General features: G+C 47.9%; 1 protein-coding gene and 1 long non-coding RNA gene across 8 annotated transcripts in view; one reads left to right on the top strand and one right to left on the bottom strand.

The window, feature by feature from the left end:
- JDP2 (Jun dimerization protein 2) overlaps nt 1-6,258 on the bottom strand; it is a 42,529-nt gene extending 36,271 nt beyond the window's left edge. For 4 of the 7 annotated variants that reach the window (XR_007412721.1, XR_004818168.2, XR_004818169.2 and 1 more), the window contains exon 1: nt 5,950-6,107. Coding sequence is in view for 1 of the 7 variants with exons in the window: in XM_025444302.3 (XP_025300087.1) it covers nt 5,950-6,046 (97 nt within the window). In the remaining 6 variants the exon portion in view is untranslated. The other 3 variants (XM_025444307.3, XM_025444304.3, XM_025444306.3) reach the window with 3 other exon arrangements.
- LOC112658083 (uncharacterized) overlaps nt 6,199-25,039 on the top strand; it is a 28,832-nt gene continuing 9,991 nt past the window's right edge. The window contains exons 1-2 of the long non-coding RNA XR_003135489.3: nt 6,199-6,338; nt 9,874-9,959. This is a non-coding gene — a long non-coding RNA (uncharacterized LOC112658083). The remainder of the gene's footprint in view (nt 6,339-9,873; nt 9,960-25,039) is intronic.

Genomic DNA, 25,039 nt, shown 5'->3' with positions numbered 1-25,039 from the left:
TATCTACAAATAAGTAACAATCTTGCAGTGGTGGGTCAAGTGGTGGCTATTCTTGTTAGAAAGTGCCCAGTAATCGTCATCATCAAATAGAACGGCAAAGACGGACGAAAAGGGGACGAGGGCAGATTAAGAGAAAGTTAGAATCCACATCCTGAACTCTCTGTCCATAGAAGTAAAAGTTTAAGGGAAGCTTGAAGGTCCCTGGGCCTCTTTTGAGAAGGCCGGCCCCGCACCCCCTCACCCAGGCAAATCACTGGCCTGGCCTGGCGTCAGGAGCCAGGAATTGGGTGTGTGATGAGCGCAAAAGGCCCAAAGCCACAAAGCTCAGCATTAAGAGAAAGTGGAAGTGAGTGGGGGGGCAAGTTAAGGAGTAAGGCTGCTCCAGGTCAGGCCCCAGGGACTCTAGGGCAGTTAGAAGTCAAGGGCAGGTAACCAGCAACTGAGAATCAGCGAGGGGGGGGGGGGGGGAGCTCTTGGGAGCCAGAGCCTGGGAAGATAGATTCCCAGGAGGAAAATGGGAAGGGAGGGGACAGAAGTCCCTGGGCAGGAAGGGGTGTGAGCAGCAGGCCAGTGATCACAAAACATAGTACTAACTATCGTGAATCTCAGAGAGTTAAATAGCAAACCTGTTCTTGGAGCTACGGAATCATCCAGAATGATCTCTCTCCTGGAATCTGAAATGATGTGGGTAAATCAGTTTCCAAAAGATAAGATGATCCAGAAGGCAAGGAGGAAAAGAATGGAGAAATCTGTGAGACTGAGAACAGGGGCGGCGGCACAAGGGTCTCCGATGGTTGCCTCAACTCTGCGGGGGGGGGGGGGGGGGGGGGGGGGGGGGGGCGGAGGTTGCCGGTTAAGAGTAAGAACTTTGAAGCCCGATCAGCTGAGGGTGACTGCAATCTCTGCCCTGTGCTAGCTGTGTGACCTTGGGCGAGTTCCCTAATGTCCCCGCATCTCACTTTCCTCAGCTGTAAAGTGGGAGTCATAAATAATGTTATTTGCCCTGTAAGGCTGAGAAGTGGATTAAATTAGCTAATACTTGGAAAGTACCTGGAACCGCGCCTGCACCTAGTGAGCGTGAAGTCAGTGTAGTCATGAAGGCCTTCCTTCCTGGAGGGATATCAGTGCTGGATGACCCCTCGACATCCCTTCCTCACACTTCCCACCTAGCATAGATCTCCCTCTCCTATGGCTGTGAAGAGGATTCTTCCCCAGAGGGCTCTCTGCCATCCCACTTTGCAGCTGTAAACCCCAACCTGCAAGACCATCCTGCATCCAGGCCAGTACTGCAGAAGAGAAACAAAGGATGCCAGATCGGGGCGCCTGGGTGGCTCCATCGAGAGAGCGTCTGCCTTTGGCTCAGGTCATGATCCCAGGATCTTGGGATGGAGCCCTTCGTCAGGCTCCCTGTTCAGCAGGGGGTCTGCTTCTCTCTCTCTCTCTCTCTCTCTCTCTCTCTCTCTCTCTCTCTCTTGCTGTCCCCTTGCTTGCGCTCTCTCTCACTTAAATAAATAAATAAAATCTTAAAAAAAGGAAAAAGGATGCCAGATCAGCACTGGGTACAAAATTGCAGGAAGGAGGCCCAGCATCTGTCCTTTGCCTTGGTTTCTCCTAAGGTTTCCTCCAGGGGCAGAGATCACTGGCAATAAGACACGACCAGTGTCTTCCACCTTTGCCTCTAGAGGCAGAGGGCCAGCATCTTCTGTGTCCTTGGACCTACTGTATTCCTGCACTGCTTAGGAGGGGTCAGTCCTTATATCCTCACCAAGGAGAGGGGTGATAGGGATGGCAGGGATTGGGAGAAGCCACCCGAGTGACACACTGGCATGCATGACCCTGGCAGAACCATCTAGCCATGGAAGAAACTGGAACATCTCCCCCCAGGAAAGATTCTTCCCTGGAGACCAGAGACATGCTTTTGATCAGGCCCTGCCTGTAAACACAGCTTTCTCCCCTGCCTATTGTAGATGCTCAATAAATACACATTAAGGCATTTCTGCCAAGATCCTTGTCCTAAATAGCGAAGAGTGAGAAGATTACCATTGGGTAAGCTTTCCATCCTCTCTTCCCAACTCACCCCATCTCTGCTCATCGGTGTGAATAGTTCATAGTATGATACATAACACAGACAGGCACATAGTGTGTGACAAATTCTTGGCCCTTTTTAAAAAATACCATTGGCTAGCTAAAGCTTTGGAAATGCAACTCCACAAATGGAATCCCATAGGCTGCAGCAAGAAAACAGACTAAAAATAAATAAATAAAATACAAAAAAAAAAAAAAAAAAAAGCCAGAACGGTGAGCTCTGGCCGGGCCTCCCACAGCTAGCAATGAGTGTAAAGAAACACAGACTGAAAAATCCAACCCTGGGTCGCTAAGGCATTTGTCTCTGCTGAGCTTGGAGAGGCCAAACCACACACACGCACAAGAGTGCACACGCGCGCACACGCACACGCACACACACACACACACAGGCACACAGAGCTTGGCAGCCCGTAAGTTCCAGAGCTGGTAACACAAGCCACGGAACCGACTGCCAAGACAAGCAACAGAACGAGCCAGGCCCAGTTTCATTGGCCACCATATGCTGCATATGGCCCGGGACGCAGCCAAAACAGTGTTCTCACCCTCCTCAAAGGCATAGGAGACCCTCTGTTTTCAAACACACCTCCACAGAGCCTTAATTAAAGGAAAATGGAAAAATAATGTGTCTGCTAACCACCCCACCCCCCCAGCCTATATAGGTATGCACACACACATACCCATACACATTCACTGTATTTTTCTCTTCCTCCCATTTCGGTTTCAAACATAATTCATTCGCATGGAAAAAAGCAAACTGCATCCTGCAGCAGAAAAGCAGAAAAGAATGTAGCTTGCCCTCAGCCCTGGCTCTAGTTGCTCAAGTTGAGCTGGGCAGAATGAACACAGAGCAGGCCAACCTGGAATCGCACGGGCCCCTCTCTTCCAGAGCGCAGCTGGAAACAGAGACACCGGTGCGAGAGGCGGCCTGCTGCAATACCAGCAGCCCCGCGACAAACAAGGCCCAGAGAGCCTAGCCCTGCCCATCCTGCCAAGGATTCTGCAGGTTGGAAAAGATGCCCACAGGTCCTGCAAACAGGTGGGGGAGACAACACACCCTGGTGGCCGCAAAAGCTAGTTATTGAGTAGAGAGATCCTCGACCAAATCCTTCTTTAGGGGACACTGTTAGCACTTACCAACACATCTCCTTGGAGGTGACTGCAACCAACCTAGGAGGAAAGTCAGAGGCCTCAACACGCATGCCTTCCAACAGCCCTTCAAAATCTCACAGCACCCAGCTCTTCAGGAAGATTCTGGAGCTGCTGGCAGCTCTGAACCAAAGCCAAAGAAGAAGAGGAACAGAAGAGTCTTTGAGAAATCTGTCCTCCCTATTTTAAACAAGGCAAAACCTTCACCAGCCAGAGGCACCACGAGAATAGATCTTGCTTCTCGGCCCCAGTCCTCAGGTTTATATATAAAACCAGAGCCATGCTCACACCTGATACCTGGTTAAACTCTCCCCTAGAAACCTGCAAAGGAAGATAAGGCGTCCATCCAAGCTGCAGCCAGATTTGCTGGAAAGATGAAAGCAATGGGAGGTGTTTTTAAAAACCCTCAGGGAAAGGAGGTGGGCTGGGGTGGGGAAGGGAGATGATATGGGAACACAGTTCATAGCAAGGGCTTACAGGACAAGCAGGCACCCAATCACAGTTCAAAGCTTCAGATGAGATGCTCCTCAGAGTGAGACCCTGAGGAGAGTCCACCAAGACTGACACCTGGGTACACATACCCTCACAGTCCGCAAGCCCTTTTTCTGAGAGACAGACCCCAGCACGTCTGCCCTGAGCACATGCGGTCAGGTCATAGCTGGATGCCCTGGACTTACACTGTAGCGAGAGCCTTACACTGAGCAAGGGTCAGGCAACGTTGCAACTGGAGCTGAATCAAGCGGTCAGTTGAGTTCCTCTTCCACCAGCCTCTCCAGCTACGAGGATGGCCCATCCATCCCTCCAGGAGAGCCAAGACCTCCCATCTCCCCAGCTCCTCCCACTGACCCAGGCAAAGCCTGGGTCGGCCACCCCAGGGTCTAGGGATCCAGGCCCTATGGCCCATTCCCTCTAGCTCCTTTGAGGGGCGGGGCAGAAGACAGTCTTCTAAACTGGGCTGGGCAGCAGAGGAGGGGCAGGTTACCTAGGGGAGCAGGCTTCCTTCCTTATGTAACCTGGCTTGGGAGCCAGGGGGAGCCCACAGGGGCCCCCGGGCCGCCCCCAGGCCCGCTCCCTGCCCGGAACCCCAGAGCAATGGCCCTGAGAGGAGCCCTCTTCATTGGACCGAGAGCCCCAGCGCTTCTCCAGGTCCTGTAAGAGCAGCGCTTCCTCCCAGCGAGGGGGGTGGGGGCCGGCACGACTTGCCAGCAGGTCCCTGTCACCCCTCCACCGCCGGCACCCTGCACCTCCCTGGCCTTTCGGCCTCCACCCCACGTCCCACCGCCCGTCTCCCCCCACCCCCACCCCCACCCCCACCCCCACCCCCACCCCGGGCGGTTTGCTCCCCCACTCACCCGTGTTCCCGGCCGCCCGAAGGGAGCACCTCCCTGCAAACGGACGGGGGAGGAGAGCGCGGGGGGGAGGCGGAGGGAGCGCCCCGGGTGCCCGCGGAGCGGACGGAGCCTCCCGTCCCAGGGCGGGAACCAAAGGGCAGCCAGCGGCTCCCCGGCGCGGCGCCCGGCGGGAGAGGCCCGTGCTGCAGCGCCCCCCGCCGGGACGGAGCTCGCGGGCCCCGGCGGCTGCGGGAGCCTCGGTCCCCAGGTGCCCGCGGCCGGCGCGCCCCTCCCGCCCCTCCCGCCGCTCCCGCCCCGCGCGGCCCGCCCCGCCCCGCCCCGCCCGGCCCGGCCCGGCGCCCCCCGGCGCGCGCCCTCGCACCCACCGTGCACAAGCCGCGGGCGGAGGCGGCGCCCCCGGGGCCGGGGCCCGGCTGCAGGCGCCGTGCCCACGCAGCGCCGCTGCCGCCCGGCCGCCGAGCTCCGCCCGGTGCCCAGGCCCGTCCCGGCCCGGGAGCCGCCGCGGCGCCAGCCCCGCCGCCGCTGCAGCGTCCGCCGCCGCCAGCGCCCCCCGTCGCGGCCGCCGAGCGTCCCTCCCGCAGGCTGTGGCGGGCGGCGGGACGGGTTGCATCAGCCCCGGCTATATAGCGGCCCCTGGGCGGCGGGGAGGGGTCGGGAATGCGGAACCCGCCGAGCTGCCAGCTCCAGACGTCAGAGGGGGACGGAGAGGAAGGGAAGGAGGGGACAGGGAGGAGGGGGTGTGGATCCGGAGCTCACACCCGCTGACCTTCACCTCCCCCGCCGCCCCGGGCGCCCTCCGCCCGCCGCCCGCCGCCCCGCGCGCCGCCCCGGGCGCCCACCCCCGGGGAAGCGGGACGCGGCGGCGGTTATGTAAGAGCATCCCCGCGCGGGGCTCCCAGCGAGACGCGGCCGCCGGCGCCCGGGAGAGGCAGCGGAAGGCGCGGCGGGACGGGCCCCGCAGCATCCCAGCCTCGCCGGGCCCTCGGCCGCCCCAGCGCTCGCCCCCCGCCCGAGGGCATTCCGGCACGTTCCCCTCCTCGGACGTGGCAGGACCGAGGGCGAGTGAGGGGAGGACGTGGCGAGCCGGGGCGAAGGCCGGGTGGGCGGAGGGATCACCCCCACCTTAGCCCACCTGGCGGCGCGGGCGCCCTTCAGCCCCGGGGCTGCCCGCAGCGGGCTGCCCTCCTCCGGGCCTGCGGCCGACCCCGCTGCGCTCCCTGGGACGCCGCAGGCTGACCCCTGGGCTTCCCGTCCGGCCCCTGCGGGCTCCCTTCGGCTCGGGACACTGCCCCGAGCAGACCCAGCCCTCGGCCCACCCGGGGGCCTTCTGCCCCCATTAGGGCTTCCGCGGCCAACCCACTCCCACCTTTCATCCTCCTCGAGTGGTCGATGGTTAATGGCGACTCCAGAGGAAATGCGCCCTCCAGGACGTAAAGGCACCGAGACACCGAGCCCTCCTGCATACACGCGGCTCCCAAGGCCTTGGCACCACGGTTGGCATTGCCTACCTCCAAGCCCCCGGCATGCCCAGCCTACCTTTCTGCCTAAGCCAGATGGGAGTGAGTGACAGTGTTTATATTCGGTAACCTTCAGCCTCCTTCCCAGAGTGATGTCAGGTCATCACCCAGAGAAGAAAGGAAGTGAAAGAAAAAGTTCATGCCTTCTTGGAGCACAGATGCTCAGAGTGAAAGAAACAACAAGACTTGAGACAGATGGGAGCAGATGAGCAAAACGGAATGAGCCTGTCTCTTCGGTGTGAGTACAGTCAGGTTTTATTCTGCTTATTTCCCAGTGCGGGCGGTGGAAGCTTTCTGGATGAGAGGACTGGTCTCGCTGGGGAACGTGGGGGCAGGATCGAGCACCCATGACACTGACTGACCCTTCTCACCTTCACCATCAGCAGTCTCCCTCAAAACATTGAAGTTAGCAAGTAAAAACAAAGTAAAGTCCTGAAAGAATATACAGTGGAAAATGAGTAGAAATCCGATAGTCTTGTGGAAGAACATGACGCTGAGCCCCAGAAAGGCCAACTACACCTTTACTACAGCACAGAGATCAAAGTGGGTACTATGAAACTGCCTTATGATGTTTCCCTACGAAAATGAGGTCTGGACGTTTATATGGAAGAAAACATTGAACAGGGGCAACGTTACTTTATGCGTCTTCGTCTGGGGCTTTGAAAAAACTAAACTGATCTATGTGTGGGGGCTAATAATTAGTGTGTGTGGTTAGAGCAAGTCCTCTCCAGGGCCTGCTTTGGACATAGCTGGGCCACCGGCAGTCCTGCTGGGCCTTTGCTTCCCCCACGAATTAAATACGCTACAGGGGTGGCACCCAGGAGTAACTTGGCGATCTTTAGCCCCCTCCACCTCCCTGTCCTATCCATTAGGTCTTCTCCATTATTTCATACAGATGTTTTTCAGCTGTATATGAAATGCCATGTAAACACAGCTTCAAGCTCTCCCTTCCAGCCACATTGCCCCCTCCCAGATCTCTACCTAGTCATTGCCTCTAGAAGTAGCTGGAGGGAGAGGCCATACACCAACTTGTTTATGGAGATATTGGCCTACTTCTTCCAACCCTGCTGGATGGAGCTGACCTACCACTGGCTCTTAGGGACAGGCAAGAGACCCAGCCTAAGACAGTTTAAATGTAGCTTTCCTATCACTGGCAACTACAAAAGGCCTGATTAATAAACCCTGGCCAATGGCCAAACTGAGAGATTATCACATATCCTAAGTGGGTCTGATGAGGCTAGGAATGTTGAGGATCTGCTGGGAAGAGAAGCTGCCAGAAGCTTGACTTGAAACTGCCAGAGGTGCACTACTGAGAGTGAAGCTAATGCAAAGAAGAGTAGAGGATAGCCAAGCAAGAGAGAGTGAGACACATCAAGCTCAGATGGCATTGCCAGCCGTGCCTGACGTCATCATTCCCTCTGGAATTTTTAGCTGAAGGAATCAGTAAATTATATCCAACCTAACTAAGGCAGTTTGAATTTAGATTTCCTATTACGACAGTCCTTAACTTATGATGGTTTGACTTATGATTTTTCAGTGTTATGATGGTAGAAAATCCACACGCATTCATTAGAAACTAGAGTCTGAGTTTTGATCTTTTCCAGGGCTAGTGATATGCTCACCATACTCTCTCGTGACTCTGGGCATTGACAGTCACAGATCCCAGTCAGCCACTTGATCACCAGGGTAAACAACCAATACACTGACAACTATTCTGTACCCATACAACCATTCTGTTTTTCATTCTCAGTACAGTACTCAACAAATTACATGAGCCATCCAAAACTTTACTATTTTTAAGATTTTATTTATTGATTGACTGGTTTGAGAGAGAATGTGAGCAGGGGGCAGAGGGAGAAGCAGAACCGGACTCCCTGCTGAGCAGGGAACCTGATGTGGGGCTCGATCCCAGGACCCTGAGATCATGACCTTAGCCGAAGGCAGCCTCTTAACTGACTGAGCCACCCAGGTACCCTCAACACTTTATTATTAAATAGGTTTTGTGTTAGGTAACTTTGCCCAACTGTAGTCTAATGTAAGTGTTTGAGCAAGTTTAAGGCTAGGCTAAGCTATGCTGTTCAGTAGGTTAGGTGTATTAAATGCATTTTCAACTTTTGATATTTTCAACTCATGACGGGTTTATTGGGATGTAACCCCACTGGAAGTCAAGCAAGATCTGTAGTGCAACTAGAAAAGTCCTGATTAACACATTGAGTTTTGCATCTCTGACTTATTTGGACAATTGCCTTTGAAAGTTTAATGGACATTAGTGACTCCAAAGCTCTTTGCAGACAGGAAAAAAGTGAAATGGCTAGAACTGTTTCTCCAACATTAAAGAAGGAAGTTCTGAGAAATCAACCAAGCAACTAGTCATGTGCCTGTGAGGTACACAAGGTTTAAGATGTGATTCCTCATTTGTCCCCACCTCCTATCTAGTTAGGAATAAGGTCTTGAACACCAACAAACAGCAAGGCTGAGAGTAACGAAGAACTGATTATGTGACACAGATGATAAGCACTGTAGGAGTCCCGACAAGATTGCTGCACCATAGAAAAAACATTCATCAGTTGTTCCATTCAAACCGTGTAGGCCAAAAATTACAAACTGGCAGGTTGAATTTGGCTTTGCTGACTCAACCTTACTTTTTTTTTTTTTTTTTTTTTTAACGTACCAAAGATTTCACACAAAACTCTAGATCTCTAACTTCTGTCAAGAAAGATGAGTCAGGAAACATTTAATAGGATGAAATAGGTTATGCCATATTAACAAACATCCTCCAAAATTCAGCTGCTCAACACAAAAAAAGGCTTATTTTTTACCTACCTGAGACATCTGTGGATTCAGGTAATTGTCCAGGGCAGAAGTCCTACGGTGATGGCTCAGTATTGCCCCATCGTATCAACAGGTGTTATCCATGGCCACAGTGGCAGGGAAAGAGAGAGAGGTGGAGAGGACCAGGCACCAGCAGTTAAAGGTTTCCTCCTGGAGTGAAACATGTCGCTCTAGCTTATGTTGGCCAAAGCAAGTCACATGACCATTTTTTAATCTCAAAGAGATAAGGAAGCTCAGTCATCCCAGGTACCATGGAGGAGAAAGAAATCATGTAGGAGTGAATAATTAATATCCACCACAGAATGTACTCCTGAATGGCAGCGGTGGGTTGCAGCCCACTAGAAGCCGCCTCCTTGAGATGGGACTTAAACAGCCCAGCTTGACACTGTCTCCACCCAGCCTGCCAGGTCATTTACAGGACCTGCTGGGCCCCTGGGGGCATTTGATTTTGCAGTTCCTGGTACACACAAAGCCAATTTCAGCATTAATTTTTCTGTGTCCCTGGTCATTCATGGAGTTATCACAAATTTTTCAAAAATGGGTATTTTTTTTAATTTGCTAATTTTAAAGAAAATGCCATAAAGAATTCTATGCTGAAGGGCAGGATGGTATTATGAAATCAAACAAGAAGTTGAAACTAGCTGTTAAATATTGCAAATTACAGAGACCTGTTCATGATGGTTTCTTCCTCCTGCCCTTCCCTTGCTCAAGCAAACACCTACCAGGAGAAATAAGCCTCCCACACTCTTTCCTAGGGTGAGAGAAGAAATTCCATGGTAGTGATTTTGAGGAGTGGTTTGATTTAAAGTTTTAAAAGATACATATATGTGATATATTTAAATATATATAACATATAAAATATACATTTATATATTATATATTATTGAAATATATTATCATATATGATATATATTAAATATATATGTTATATTTTTTCCAAGGCTGAAGTATTGGAGAAGAAAATTTGTGAGTTGAGAATGAGAAGGCTTTTCTTCCAATAATCAATGAGAATTTTATAAAACAACAGGTATGTCTAAACAATTTTTTTTAAAAAAAGATCTTATTTACTTGAGAGAGAGAGAGTGTGTGTGTGTGTGCAAGCATGAGAGGGCAGGGGCAGAGGAACAAGCAGACTCCTGATATGGGGCTTGATCCCAGAATCCTGAAATCATGACCTGAGCCAAAGTCAGGTGCTTAACCTACTGAGCCATCCAGACTCCCATGTCTAAAAGTTTAATAATAAATTGGCACCCATAGAAATGTAGACATTTCTGGGGAAAGCCCAGCACTTTCTCCTTAATCTAACACAATAAGTCTTTGGAGGGTGAAGAGACGGTAAATTCTCCGGTTAAAATTCTGGGCCAGGTGGAATTAGGGAGAGAAGTGTAGTGGGTGTATGTTGTTCTCTTCAGCATTCCTTTTTTTTGAAGAACCACTTCTCTCCTTCTCTCTGTGGCCCTGGAGGAGTCTCAATCCTGGTGCCCCTTCACCACCTCTACCAAATATGGGTATGTGACCAGAGCTGCCCAATTAGAGTAGTCCATTTTCAAAGCTGTGGTGATTGATTCAGGGATGGGCGCGTGACCCAAACAGAGCCAATCTGAGTCTTCCCTGAGATTTGATATGTGAATGTTAAGGAAGAGGGGCACTCCTCTCCTTGAAAACACCAGTGTGAGAATGTAGTTGGTGGCCATTGGTGGCTATCTTTCCTGTCATGTGACAAGAATCTGACTGAGCACAGAATCAACACACAGAAAAGAGAGCCAACACATACAAAAAGAGAAACAGCTGTGAGATCATCATGAGTCCCTGAACCTAACATGCCATGAGACTATGTTGAATTAAGTCTTTGGACTTCACAGTGATGGAATCAATACATCTCCTTTCTCTTGCTTGCTAAGATACTTTAAGTTGGATTTTCTGACACTTGCCACCAAAAAAAAAAAAAAAAAAAAGCTGAAGAATACATGAATAAAATGGCCCCAAAGTCAAGCTTATAAAGGACAGCTGAACTGACACTGGGGAATTTTATCTGCTTACTATTCCTGCCTCATCCATCAAATGCCACTCAACCATCCGAGACTAAATACAGAACTGCACCGAGCTGTCTTTTTACAGCTCAGGGTTCAGTTAGTCATTTAAATAATTTAGTCAGACAACCTTGTTTGAATGTTTGCTATGAACCACACACCATTTGCCATTCTGTTTGAGAAGGCAAAGCAAAAAGAAGGTATCATCCCTGCCTAGAAAGGATGACAGACTAGAGGCCCAGGAAGATGAATGATGTTCACAAAAATGGGGAAAATAAGGACCTGAGTGCTTTAAGGAAAATGTGATACATGCTGCACTCAGAATATTATATCTCAAAATTGTTCTGAAAACACCCGGGGAGAAAGATGAAAGATCCATGTTGGGGGTGGTGTTGTGTAAGGCATTCATATACTGGTGCTCCCTGAGATTAACAACAGGATTGTTAGATAGAATCACCAAGCGCCTTCAGATCAAAGATGATTTTTAGAAATCTGAAATTTCAAATAACAGGTGATTAACAAATTCTGAGTTAATGAATGAGTAAACAGAAGCTGGTCTATGACTCAGTCTTAGGAGATGCTAATAATGAACAAACTGGAGAAATAAGAGGAAGCAAAGAAGTTAGCAGACAAAGGGAGCCGCAGAAGAGAGAAGAAAGGAAGGATCATAAAACCTCAAGGTTCCTCAAATCTTCCCTCCCTCAACAACAGGAGTGGTATAGGCTTTCCACTGCCAGGGAAACCAAAGTGTGTTGTCAGTATGGTCAAATATCACAGAGACATCAGATTGAAGATGAGTCGGTTGCATTTGTTCAGATCTGAAAGGTACATTATTACCGTAGGGATGCATATTCAAAAAGCCTCAAGCCATTTTTAAAAGAGGGATTTTAGTCTGCAAATGTAGTCATTATGCTACAAAGTTGTTTCCACCTAGAATCCATATTAATACTGCTTCTAGAGGGATTGAAGACCCTTCTCCATTCTTTCCTTCCTTCTTAATCCCTGCCTCCTTTGCTCCCAGAAGGTGTTACTATAGTTTGGTCAGATTCCTCAATAAAACATGTGGACTGCAGTTCCCCCATCTGTTAAATGGGGTAATGATGGTACCTACATTAGTGGGTTGGTGGGAAGCTTAAATGAGATACTTATTAAGCACCATATCAATAGCTGCCACATGCTGGGAGTTCAATAACTGTGGCTATATTCAGCAGCAGCACCACCACCACCATCAACATCACACTTTAGCCAACCCAAGCCCTGCTTCTATGGAGTCTTCTTAGATCTATCAGACTCACAGTGATCTCTCCGTCTTCTAAACTTAAGTAGCACTTCCCTGTCCATCTAACATTAATCATATGCTATTTTTGCAGACAGCCTCTCCTCTACTATCCTGCGCATCACTCCCTCCAGTGTATTCAATAAACTTCTATCTCCTTAAAAAAACAAAATCATACACTATTTCAAATGATTCTATTTCATACATGTATGGTCATTCCAGTGAGCTTGAAGTTCCCTCACAGGTAGTGACAGCATCTTACTTTTTTTTTTAAGATTTTATTTATTTATTCATGACAGACACACAGAGAGGGAGAGAGAGAGGCAGAGACACAGGCAGAGGGAGAAGCAGGCTCCATGCAGGGAGCCCGACGTGGGACTCGATCCTGGGTCTCCAAGATCCGGCCCTGGGCTGAAGGTGGCACTAAACCGCAGAGCCACCCGGGCTGCCCAACATCTTACATTTTTTAAAAAGATTTTATTTATTTATTCATGAGAGACAGAGAGAGAGAGAAGCAGAGACACAGGCAGAGGGAGAAGCAGGTTGCCTACAAGAAGCCTGATGCAGGACTCAATCCCAGGACCCCAGGATCATGATCTGAGCAGAAGGCAGATGCTCAACTACTGAGCCACCCAGGTGCCCAACAACTTACATTTTTAACTTCAATAGCACCTATCATGTACTGAGTTTACACTTGGCATTCCAATAAATGAAGAGCAGGGGATAAGAAATAACACATAACTTCTTTTGTATCTCCAATAATGCTGAAAGCAGTCTAGGCCCTTGGCACTTAAAGAAAATTCACTGAACAGGTGCTGAGCAGAATGCAATGACCAGTCACTCCTGGTGCAGTGTACGCTGGTAGGATATTACATGAGAAAGGGACCATATTTTATAGGCGAGGAAATGGAGGCCCCCCATTGATGACACAGATCTAGCCAGACAAAAGTTATGATGGGAATAATTCTCAGGACGCTTTTCATGCTATGTGTTTTAAAACAACCACCAATAAAAAGTTATTTCAGCAAATGTTTATTAAAGGGGAAAAAAAAGTCCCCTAGGTTTTCTGCGGGAGGTGGTGTTTCCTCTTACACTCAACAATTTGGTGGTGTGGTAGAGAGAGGTGTGGGAAGGAGCCAAGGGGGCCCAATGACTGGGCTGTTGTGTGGGCCCGGTCAGTGGGGGAGGGTTGGGATTTTCACTTCTAGGAAAGCTCTTCCTGCTCCAAGGAAATCCAGACCAGGTTTTGGTGCCTGCTTTTCTAAGCAAGCTGCTGCCCTCAATTGGCCCGATTGTGCTTTCCAGAGAGCCCCTCTGGCAGCTCTGGTACCTGGGCTGGGGGAGTCCCCAGGCCAGACTCAAGGAAACTCACCCAGGGACCAAAAAAGTTTACCACGTCAGGAACCTAGGGGGAATCTGGTGTCCTTGGGCGGTTGAGGAGAAGAAAGTTACGATTAGAACTCACTTCTGTAGCAGGAGAAATCTCTGGGCTGGCCTCAGGACAAGGCTCGAGGGAGGCCACGCGTCCAGTCCCACAGAGGGAGGCTTCTGGACAAGGGCTCCTTTGGTAGCCCTGGCCAGGCTCACAGGCTCCCTTTCAGGTTTTATGCCCACATTTCCCTACCCTCGCCTCCACCAGTGTTTCTCTATCTCTTAAATACACCTCCCTAATCCTCTCCTTCCTCTTTTTTAAAGCCTGCCTTTCCTTTCAAATACTTCCTTAAATGCCAGCTTGTTGTTTTTGCACCCTCCCCTCCAAAAGCCTTCCCCAAGAGCTCTGGCTGAAAGGACACTTCAGACCACAGGGCCGGACTTTCACTTATTCATTCATTCATTCATTCACTCATTCATTCATTCATTCATTCATTCAACAAATACTGGATTATCTGTACGTGCAGGGCTATAGCAATACAGTTATGAACAAGATTGGCCCAGTTCTTTGGTGAATGAATCATTAGCTAATTAACTACATGAATGCACGTGTGCAAAGGAGAATTAAGGGGTGTTATGAGACAGATAGAGAAACCATCAGAATCAACCTTCCTCAATTTGTCAGAAACTCTAATCCAAATCAGGTTGGTGCCCCAGGCTTATCCCACTCACGAACTTAGGGGGAAATGTACTTTAAAAAGCCTTTCTGGGGCAGCCCTAGTGGCTCAGTGGTTTAGCACCGCCTTCAGCCCAGGGCCTGATCCTAGAGACCCGGGATTGAGTCCCACTTCAGGCTCACTGCGTGGAGCCTGCTTCTCCCTCTGCCTGTATCTCTGCCTCTCTCTCTCTCTCTCTCTCTCTCTCTCTCATGAATAAATAAATAAATTTTTTAAAGCCTTTCTGGAAAAAAAAAAAAAAAACCCTTTCTGGAGGGGCACCTGGGTGGCTCAGTTGGTTAAGCATCTGACTCTTGATTTCAACTCAGGTCTTAATCTCAGGGTTGTGAGTTCAAGCCCTGTGTTAGGCTCCTCGGTGGGTGTGGAGCCACTTTAAAAAAAGTCTCCTTCCTGGACACTTAGTTCAAAGAGTTAGTGCTCCAGGGTATCTCTTCAGACTCCACTGCCTAGCCCTAATGCTCTCAGACTTGTTCACTGTCTTGGTGTCTCAGGTTGTCATCCATGGCCATAGGTGTGGTTTTCAGGTAGCTAACCTGGTCTTTTAAGGCTAGTGCATCGTGCAAGGCAATATAGCATAGTGAGCTCCAGAACCAGACTATCCCTGTTCCTGTCTTTGATGCATACTAGCTGTTGTGGCCTTGGGCAAGTTACCTAACCTCTCTGTGTTCAATTTCATTAATATTAAAATGAGGTGAGTGTAATAATACCCAATTCATAGAGGTATTATAAAGATATACATATATTTATATATTAATATATAAAGAGTTACTTCCTGGAAAGCTCTTGGAACAGTGCTTAAAATAAGTAAGGGCTCAGGAAGGGAGCTCTTTTTTTTTTATAATATATTTTATTTTGTATTAAGTAGGCTCCACACCCAACATGGGGCTCAAATTCATGACCCTGAGATCAAGAGTCACATGTTCCACTGATTGAGCCACCAGGCACCCCAGGAAGGGAGCTCTTGAATGTTAGAGTTTGGATCGCCCCTGATAAGGTGTCCAGCCTTGGCTCCTGGAACCTAGCCTGGGTCAGAGTCTCAGGCTGCTGCCTGCCTGGGAGGAGAGGCCAGAACTTTTTAAAAGAGACAAGGTACTGGCAGCAATGAAGACTGCCCAGAAGCTAAACAGACAAGGGCACTGAAGCCAACTGGATATGCAACACATCGATCTCAATTCCCTAATACCAGGAGCCACTCCAACTGTTCATCGCTAGAGCAAGAAGAAGGGAACCCAGAGATCTGGTTTGGAGGAGGACTCACTTACCCCTCTAGCTTTTTATGTGGCAGTAGGTGAAGATCATTTCTATACTTCAATTCCATTTTTTTATGGCAGAGGATAATATTCATAGAATCATGGAGTTTGAAGTAAAATTAACCTTACAGGGATCCCTGGGTGGCGCAGCGGTTTGGCGCTTGCCCTTGGCCCAGGGCGCGATCCTGGAGACCCGGGATTGAATCCCACATCGGGCTCCCGGTGCATGGAGCCTGCTTCTCCCTCTGCCTGTGTCTCTGCCTCTCTCTCTCTGTGTGACTATCATAAATAAATAAATAATTTAAAAAAAAAAAAGTTTAAAAAAAAAAAAAACCTTAGAGCATCCATATTATAAGCCCCTTATTTAGGGCAGCTCCTGTGGCCCAGCGGTTTAGTGCCGCCCCCTGCCCAGGGCATGATCCTGGAGACCGGGGATCGAGTCCCGTGTCAGGCTCCCTGCATGGAGCCTGCTTCTCCCTCTGCCTATGTCTCTACCTCTCTCTCTCTCTCTCTGTGTCTGTCATGAATAAATATTTTTAAAAAAAAATAAGCCCCTTATTTTCCATGTAAGGAAATTGAGACCCAGAAATGTCATGTGACATGCACAGCAGGGGCAAGATTCAGATCCCAGCCCCAAGACTTAGTCTCTTCTCTGGGATTCGTTATACTCTTAGGTAAAGTGAAGGTAGGAATTCCTACTGTGTAGGGGCACCATGAGGACTAATGAGGCCACATATGATGTGCCTAACCCACTGTCTGCGGATGGTTGGGTATGTATTCATAAGGGCATTTCCCAGTGTCACAGGACTTGTTGATAATTCCTTACCTTCTTATTGGCTTGACAAAAGAATAAAGTGAACCAATAGAAGACTCACTCTGGAAATAGAAATTCCATGCAATCGTTCTGTGCTGTTAATGTTACCCTCCAATGGAGATTGCTAAACCCATTTGGGAAACTGGCCAAGGTACTAGGAACAGAAGTGTTGAGGTCCATGTGTAAAACCTTAGTTTCTGATTTTGGGAGGTTTCTTATTTGGGATGGGGCCTCTCAAAGAAGAAAGGGTTTTTCCAAGCCACAGTGCTTAGTAATCATGGTCTCACAGAGGAAGCTCACTGAAAGAGGGCATCATCATCTGTCACCCCTCCTCCCATTGTTACCAAAGCATCAGGGTGAAGTGCCTCCGTGGTCAGGGGCTTGGTTCTCAGACTCCTCTGAGAGCAATGGGGGGCCGGAGTCCACAATGCTACCCTTGGGCCAGCCACTCAGGCACATCCAGCCTGCACAGCCGTACCTTCTGCCAAGGGTAGCGGGAGCTCCCTGCCTCTGGCCCATGTGCAGATGCTGCCAAGTGCCATCAAACCATAGACCCAGGCTGGGAGTCATCCAGAGATGAGCCAAGGCCTACAGGCCCAGACTCAAAAGAAGGTAGCCAGGTGCTCTTCAAAAGAGGACCATGAGCACACAAAGTAGGATTGAAATAAAATAAATCCAGGGGAAATATAGAATTCTGCCTGTCAGAGAAAAAAGACAGTTTCTTTTCCCTACTCAATGTGTAAGGTGACCCTTTTTGGCCAAAGTCAACGGTGGTGCCTACAATTCTTAATTACTTCAATAAGCACTATATATCATTTAAGATTCTTACGGCCAAAAAGAACATTTCCTTTAAAAAAAAAAAATCCTAAATCGAAATGCAAACTACTTGTATTGGTGTATATATGCATAATTTCCAAACACAATAATGCCATTAGAACTATTTGGGAAAATGTCTAATAACTATTAAATGCATTTTAAGTATGCAACACAGTGTCCCAAGTTCATCACTGGTTGATGAGTTCATGCCTCACGGCCCATGGTGCTCAAGGCCAGTTGCTACAGTCAAAAGATAGTAAGATGACTTTAAGCTTAAATACCAATCTTAGTTTAATCAAGCACAGAGCTTTCTTTCCCAGAGTAACATCAGAAACACAACAATGCTTGGTTGGTGAAGGAAAGAATGGGGACAGGGGGATTTGCCAGGTCACTCAGGCCAATGAGACATAGATACATCACTCCTTTTTCTGCCTGGTTCATTGGCATAGTCCCATCTAGAGGCATGCTCTCTGGGCCTCAGAACATGTATGGGCTTGGAAGCTCTGGCTCTTAAAAAGATCTTCTACCCCAACATACAGCAAAGAGAAGTCATCCCATGAGGCATCTGATTATTTATCCTAAGGGATAAACAATCCAAAGGATTACTATGGTCAAAAGGCAACCAATCAATTGGAATCAGTTCTTTCAAAGGTTCGCTTATCTTTTAACAGCAGCTAATATTGATTGAGCACTTACCCAATGCCAAGCACTGTGCTAAGTGCTTTAGATTTATTAAATCATTTAATCTGTACAAAAACTCATGAAGCAGGCACTATTATCATCCCCATCTTAAGGATGAGGAAACCGAGGCACAGAATGTTGAGCTAATTTGCTATTGGTCACAGCTAGTTAGGTAGAGCCAGGCCTCAAACTCAAACAGTTGAACTCCAAAGCCTTAACCATACACTATTTGGCATTTTATTTGTTTTTGGTTTTGATTTTTTTATAGACTTTATTTTTTAGAATGGTTTAGGTTCACAGCAATATTGAGCAGAAGGCACAAATATTTCCCACTTATAGTTGACCCTTGAACAATTTGGGAGTCAGGGACACTGACCTCCATGCAGTTGAAAATCTGCATATAAATTTGGACTCTCCAAAAACTTTACTAATAGGCTGCTGTTGACCAGAAGCCTTACCGAAAATGTAGTCAACACCTACTTTATGTGTTATATGTATTATATACAGTGTTCTTACAATAAAGTAAGCTACAGAAAAGAAAATATTATTAAGAAAATCATAGGGAAGAGAGGATCCATTTATAGTACTGTACTATATTTATTGAAAAAAATCTATGTATAAGCGGACCCACGTAGTTTCAAACTGTGTTATTCAAGGGTCAACTATACTCTCTGTACACCCCCAACAGTCTCCCCCATTACAACACCCCTACCAGAATGGAACCTGTTACATGGATGAACATACAGTGACACATCCTTATCACTCAAAGTCCATGGTTTACCTTAGGGTGTACTCATGGCATTGTATATCCTATAAATTTGGACAAATACATGACATATATCTGCCAACAGTATTATCCAGAATAGTTTCACTGTCCGAAAAAATTCCCAGTGTTACCCTTATTCATTCTCCTTCCCTGCTAACTCTTGGCAACCACTGATCCTTTAACTGGCTTCATAATTTTGCCTTTTCTAGAATATCATATAGTTGGACTCATACAGTATATAGCCTTCCCAGATCGGTTTCCTTCACTTAGCAATATTCATTTAAATTTCTTCCATGTCATGGTTTGATAGCCCAGTTCTTTTTAACACTGAATAATATTCCATTATCCAGATATACCACAATTTGTCCATTTGCCTATGGAAGGGCATCTTGGTTGCTTCTGAGTTTCGGAACAAAACTGCTATAAGCATTTCTCATGCAGGCTTTTGTGTAGACATAATTTTCCAACTCATTTGGGCAAATGCCAAGGACTACCAATTGCTAGGTTGTCTGATAAGATGATGTTTCTCTTTATAAGGAACAGCTGAACTGTCTTCCAAAGCGGCAGTACCATTTTTGCCTTCCCATCAGCTTCAAATGAGGGCTCCTTTTGCTCCACATTCTGCATAATGCCGGCATTTGGTGTCATTGGTGTTTTGGGTTTTGGCCAATCTAATAGGTGTGCAGTGGTATCTTACTGTTGTTTTAATTTGCAATTTGTAATCATCTGAGATGTGGAGCATCTTTTCGTATGCTTATTTACCATCTGTGTATCTTTCTTGTTGAGGTGTCCATTCAGATCTTTGGCCATTTTTAATTAAGTTGATATTTTCTTTGCATTGAGTTTTATCATACAGTGTTTTTAGGGATGCACTTATGGATTCACAGAATTTCGGGAATGGAAGGGCCTCAAAAATCATCCAGTCCATCCCCCTCATTTTCCAGATGTAAAAACAACAGCTCAGAGAAGCTCAAATGGGGCAAACCTGGAACCAGAGCCCAGGGACTCTGTGCTCCTTCACCACAGTGCATGTCATCAGGCAGTTTCCTTTGTGAGCATTTAGCCCCCCACGGACAAGAGTCACACCTGACCATCTGCCTGTCCTTCCCCCACACAGTGTTTGGCACACATTCAGTGAGTGCTTGTGGGAGGAAGGAAGGAATGACGTTCCTTTGGCATCCATGCACCCTTTCCAAAGGGAAGGCCCCTCTGACCTCTGCTTTAATCTGTGAGAGAGGGAGAGAAGGGAATGAACATTCTAGATCTCCCACATGCAGTGGTGGGGGCAGAGGCCAGGTCCAAGAGTAATCCTAAGCTTGGCTGTGTGTCAGCCTCACCTACAGAGCTTGTTAAGAACTGGATGCCTGAGCCCCATTCCTGGGTATTCTGATTCCATGCATTGTTAGTGTTGATTATGTGTACCAGATCCTGAGCTAAGCCCTTTGTGTGAATTATCCTACATAATTCTTCTTTCTGCAATTCTATGATATGGGCCCTATTACCATCCCCACTCTGCAAATGAGGAAACTATGTTTCAGAAAGGTTGAGGAACTCCAGGGTCACATAGCTGCTATGTGCTATAGCTGCCCCCCAAATAAAAACAATCTATCTGCTTTCAGAATTGCTGGCCAGCCTCTTTGTTTTGCACACGTGTGTGCAAGTACACATGTGCTCTGAGGTCTTTATACTTAACTCTGTACAAACTCTGTTTCGAGCCCCTGAAAGCTACAAGGCAGGGATATGGGGCCCCAGCAGGCTGTCATGAGAAAAGTCTTCACAAAGGTGTGACTGTAAGGCAAGCCTTAGAGGGGCCCTGAGAGCTATACAGGAGGCCCAGAGCTCCAGCATCAGCTCTACCAAAAAAACTGAGATCGTAGATGCCCATACCTTCATTCTCATTTGCACATTGTTCAGAGCGGGCCCTTGCTCTTTTATTTTTCTGTACTTTAAGTGAATGTTTTACTGAAGTATAACAAACAACCATGGAAGTCACAGATCCTAAGTGTGCAACTCGATGAATGTTCACAAGGTGGACACACCTAGTAACCTGGTCCACTTAGTTTAGTTAACGGCAGCTTTAGGCGTCTCCCCATTATCTTAAGGGGTTTCACTGAAGATTTCAAAGCAAAGTTTTTTTAAAGATGTATATATTTCATTTTTTTAAAGATTTTATTTATTAAAAAAAAGATTGTATTTATTTATTTGACAGAGAGAGAGAGAGAGAGAGAGAAAACCCAAGCAGGGGGAGCAGCAGAGGGAGAGGGAGAGGTAGAAGCAGGCTCTCTGCTGAGCAAGGAGCCCAATTACGGGGCTCGATCCCAAGACCCTGGGATCATGACCTGAGCCAAAGGCAGACACTTAACCGATTGAGCCACCCAGGCACCCCTATTTATTTATTTGAGAGAGAGAGCATGTGAGCAGGCCGAGGGAGACAGAGAGAGAGGATCTCAAGCAGACTCCACGCTAAGCACAGAGCCTGACGCAGGGCTCCATCTCACAACCCTGAGATCACAACCTGAGCTGAAATCAAGAGTCAGATGCTTAACTGACTGAGCCACCCAGTCACCGTAAGGCAAACATTTTTTTTTAAGATTTATTTATTTATTTATGATAGACATAGAGAGAGAGAGAGAGAGAGAGAGAGGCAGAGACACAGGATGAGGGAGAAGCCGGGAGCCTGACGTGGGACTTGATCCCGAGTCTCCAGGATCGTGCCCTGGGCCAAAGGCAGGCGCTAAACCGCTGAGCCACCCAGGGATCCCCTGCAAACATTTTTTAATGAAATTTCACATCACAGATAAATGTCTGTTAACAAAAGGGATTTTTTACAAAATCGAAAGAAAGAAGGAAAGAAACAAGAAACAAGCAAAAGCAACAGAGCATTACAAATCTAAAAAGACTGGAAATCACTGTGTTGCTATTTTAAACCAAATTTGAACTTTGGAGGAGGCAAGTTGATATTTATTCCAGATAATTAAATCCTGGGCGGGGTGCCTCTTACACATTTTCTCCACAGGGCCTGCAAGGCACAATGGCAGCAACAGGGAAGGCCCCTCTAACCTGGGTCACCTTTGTATTTCCCCAGGCTACATTTATCCATCTCCCTGTAAATATACCACTTGCTGCCCTGTGGGTCTGCTCACAGGACTCACACTGAGAGGCAGTGCTGGCAGTTCCAGCCCGGACAGTCAGACACCCTGGGCTCAATTCCAGGTTCCTTCCACAGCCTGGCTCCTTGACCCCCGGCAAACCACTTACTCTCCCCTAACATTGAACATCGGTGCCCCCCACCCTGCAACACAAGGTCTCCCCTGTACGTTCTGAGGCTGTAGTGAGAGGGTAAATGAGGCGTGTAAAGTGCTTCTCACAATGCCCAGCATGTGGATAAACTATTGCTTAGTCCTCATGAGGATAACTTGCATCCTATTTCCTGGAAAATATGCAAGGAAAGGGAGCAGTCAACATGGATCCAGTACCAAAGCAAGGAGGAAGGGAGCCAGCAAAGGGGAATCCAAGAAACATCGCTCCCCCAATTGGGGGGGGGGGGCTGTTTTTCACCTGCCTTTAGGCCCTGACTCAGAGTGTGGAAGGGCAGTTTTATGCCTGCTGGTCAGCAAAGGGACTTCCGTGCCAAGGCAGAAATATAAATATTAATTCTTTTTTTAAAAAATATTTTATTTATTTCTTCATGAGAGACACACACACAGAGAGAGAGAGAGAGAGAGGAGACACAGGCAGAGGGAGAAGCAGGCTCCATGCAGGGAGCCCGATGTGGGACTCGATCCCGGGTCTCCAGGATCATGCCCTGAGCCGAAGCCAGTCGCTCAACCGCTGAGCCACACAGGGATCCCACAAATATTGTTTCTTAAGGTTGAGTTCTGGAAGCCCAAGGTGACAAAGCCAGAAATGCGATGGTCCCTTAACCTAGAAGGTCTTTAGGTCCAGCCTAAATCAATGCTGTCAGCCATTGAGTTATCAGCTTGCCTCCAGAAACATCCACATCATCTGAGATTGGTTCAAGGAGAGGTTGCCGTAACAACCCAGAATGCTAGGTCAGCTGGTAGAGTTGAACCCCTCCCCTCACACATGCTGAGACCTACCTTGGAAGGACCTGGCTCTCTGCGCTGCAGCAGTTGGGTTTCATAGTCAAGGAGAGAGCAAGTGGCCCTGCTGCCACCTGTCCATGGAGAACTCCAAGCTCCCTTCCCTAACGAAGCCTTATTAACTGTATCTGACAGGGATGAAGGTGCTCTCAGAATAATTGCCCACGCCAAGCAGCTTGCTGAAAATGACCAGCCTTAAGGCCCCTGGGAATCAGGTAGAGAGCTAACCTTGGTCTCATTAAGACCCCAGGGGAAAGGGGCCCTGGGCCAATTAAATACTTTTATTCTGTCCCCCTCCTCCATGCCCCCAGGCCTCACTTGTGACCTCCCCCAGGGCTGGCCCATTAAACTCTCCCTACTTTGATATTATAAAGGTTGAGGGGATTACACTTCCCTGGGACTTTTGCATTTCAACAGACACTCTGGAAAAATCAAAATGCTTTCAGCCTCAAGGCATAAGTCTTTTAATGGGGTTTGGGCTTTGGGCTCCCTGGGAGTGATGGTGTGGAGGAGTAGTAGGGGGATGGTGGCGGCAAGACCAAGTGAGAAGTGCCCTTACCAAAAAGACTATATAGTTCAGGTCTGAGGTCCAAGAAGCTTGGCTTTAAGTTCTCCCATGTATGGACCTTAGGTAAGAGCCTCAGTTCTCATGTCTCTAAAATGGACTCATAAGACTTAAGTCATATTGCTGTTAACACAAAGCCTGGCACAGAGCCTGGCCCAATGTCTAAGGCCTCAAAGTAGGACCAGCCAAGAAGACTGTTGTCCACCCCCAGCCAAAGACAAGGATTGCTTCTGACAGTCTGGACTTGGGCTGGGTGTTTACCAGGAGCACTACATCCAGCTCCCAGGGATGGAAACCTGTGCTAGAGGACCTGAAAGAGGGAACAAATTAAATAGTCAACACTCTGTTGCTTATGTTTATAAATTTGGTTTTTTCCTCTCCATGGAGGAGACTGAGAAAACACGATAACACTCGGCACTTAGTGAAAGGGAGAGAGAGAGAAAGTGCCAAAGGGACCAGAGAAAGGGAAGCAGTGAGGACCACCTGCCCAGTCACTGCTTAACCTGGGGACCCCTGAGACGCAAGCAATGTTGAGCAAAATGCTTGAGCTGTGGGCAAAGGACTTGTTTCTCTGCAGAATGTGTCTGACAGTGACAGCGCCAGTTTTAAGGTTAGTGATGCAGAACCAGCTATCCCGCAAAGCGATCGACTTCTGCTCTAACTACAATGGTTGGCTTTTACGAAGCTAGAATAGCTGCTAGACAGAAAGGATGCTGAGCTAGAAGGATCCTAGTCAGTTTGGGGGAGATCTAGATTTAAGACAAACCCCCACGGCCCTCACCCCAGTAACACTTGGCAAACTCTGCTAAGAGCCCACCACCCTTCTCTTGGGGCCCCAGTGGGACAGAGTAGAGAGAGCAGTGCCCCACCATACCAGCTCCACCCCACCGGCTGTGTGTCAGGGGGGATTCACACAGGTCTTGGGCCTTTGTTGCCTCATCTGTGTAATGATAGAATAAATCTACTTGGATGGATTGTGAGGTTAAATGTCATGTATATGAAACAACTAGTGTCATAACCTAGAATGTAAAAATGTTCAAAAAATGTTAACTTCTTTCTTTGACAAGCCAAAGAGTAGACTCTCTAGTCTCTCCTCCCTACACACTTGCTGGCAGCCACTGAGACATATCTTATCAGGCACTCTACCAGCTACAAATAACAGAAAAATCTAACAGTGGACTAAATGGGCATTCATTTTCCTTGAATGAGGAGAAATCCAGAGATAAGTAGCCACTGGTTCTGGTTCTGCGGCACGGTACTGTTGTCTCTTTGATTTTGTTGGCTTTTCTCTCATGGTTAAAACATGGCTACTGCAGCTCCAGCATCACAGCAAAAGAAGGAAAGAAAGAAAAGGAAGAAGAGAAAGAAAGAAGAGAAGAGAAAAGAGAAGAGAAAGAAGAGAAGAGAAGAGAAGAGAAGAGAAGAGAAGAGAAGAGAAGAGAAGAGAAGAGAAGAGAGAAGAGAAGAAAAGAGCATTTGAATAAGCCAACCCAGCCAACCCACAGTGTCAGCCACAGCTGTGCATCTGGTCAAATATAATGTTTCATATGTGTTTTCAACAAGTGAGTGTTGAACATCTACTGTACCCTGAGCTGGGTGCTGGGAAGATTGATGAGTAAAATCACACTTGGTGCTGAGGTGATGCATGCTTGGCCTGACTATGTGCTGGCTGACTATGTGTAGGAGCACAGGAACTTG

This window comes from Canis lupus, chromosome 8, assembly GCF_003254725.2.
Source record: "Canis lupus dingo isolate Sandy chromosome 8, ASM325472v2, whole genome shotgun sequence".
Lineage (NCBI taxonomy): Eukaryota > Metazoa > Chordata > Mammalia > Carnivora > Canidae > Canis > Canis lupus.
This window is presented reverse-complemented; position numbering and strand designations above follow the sequence as displayed.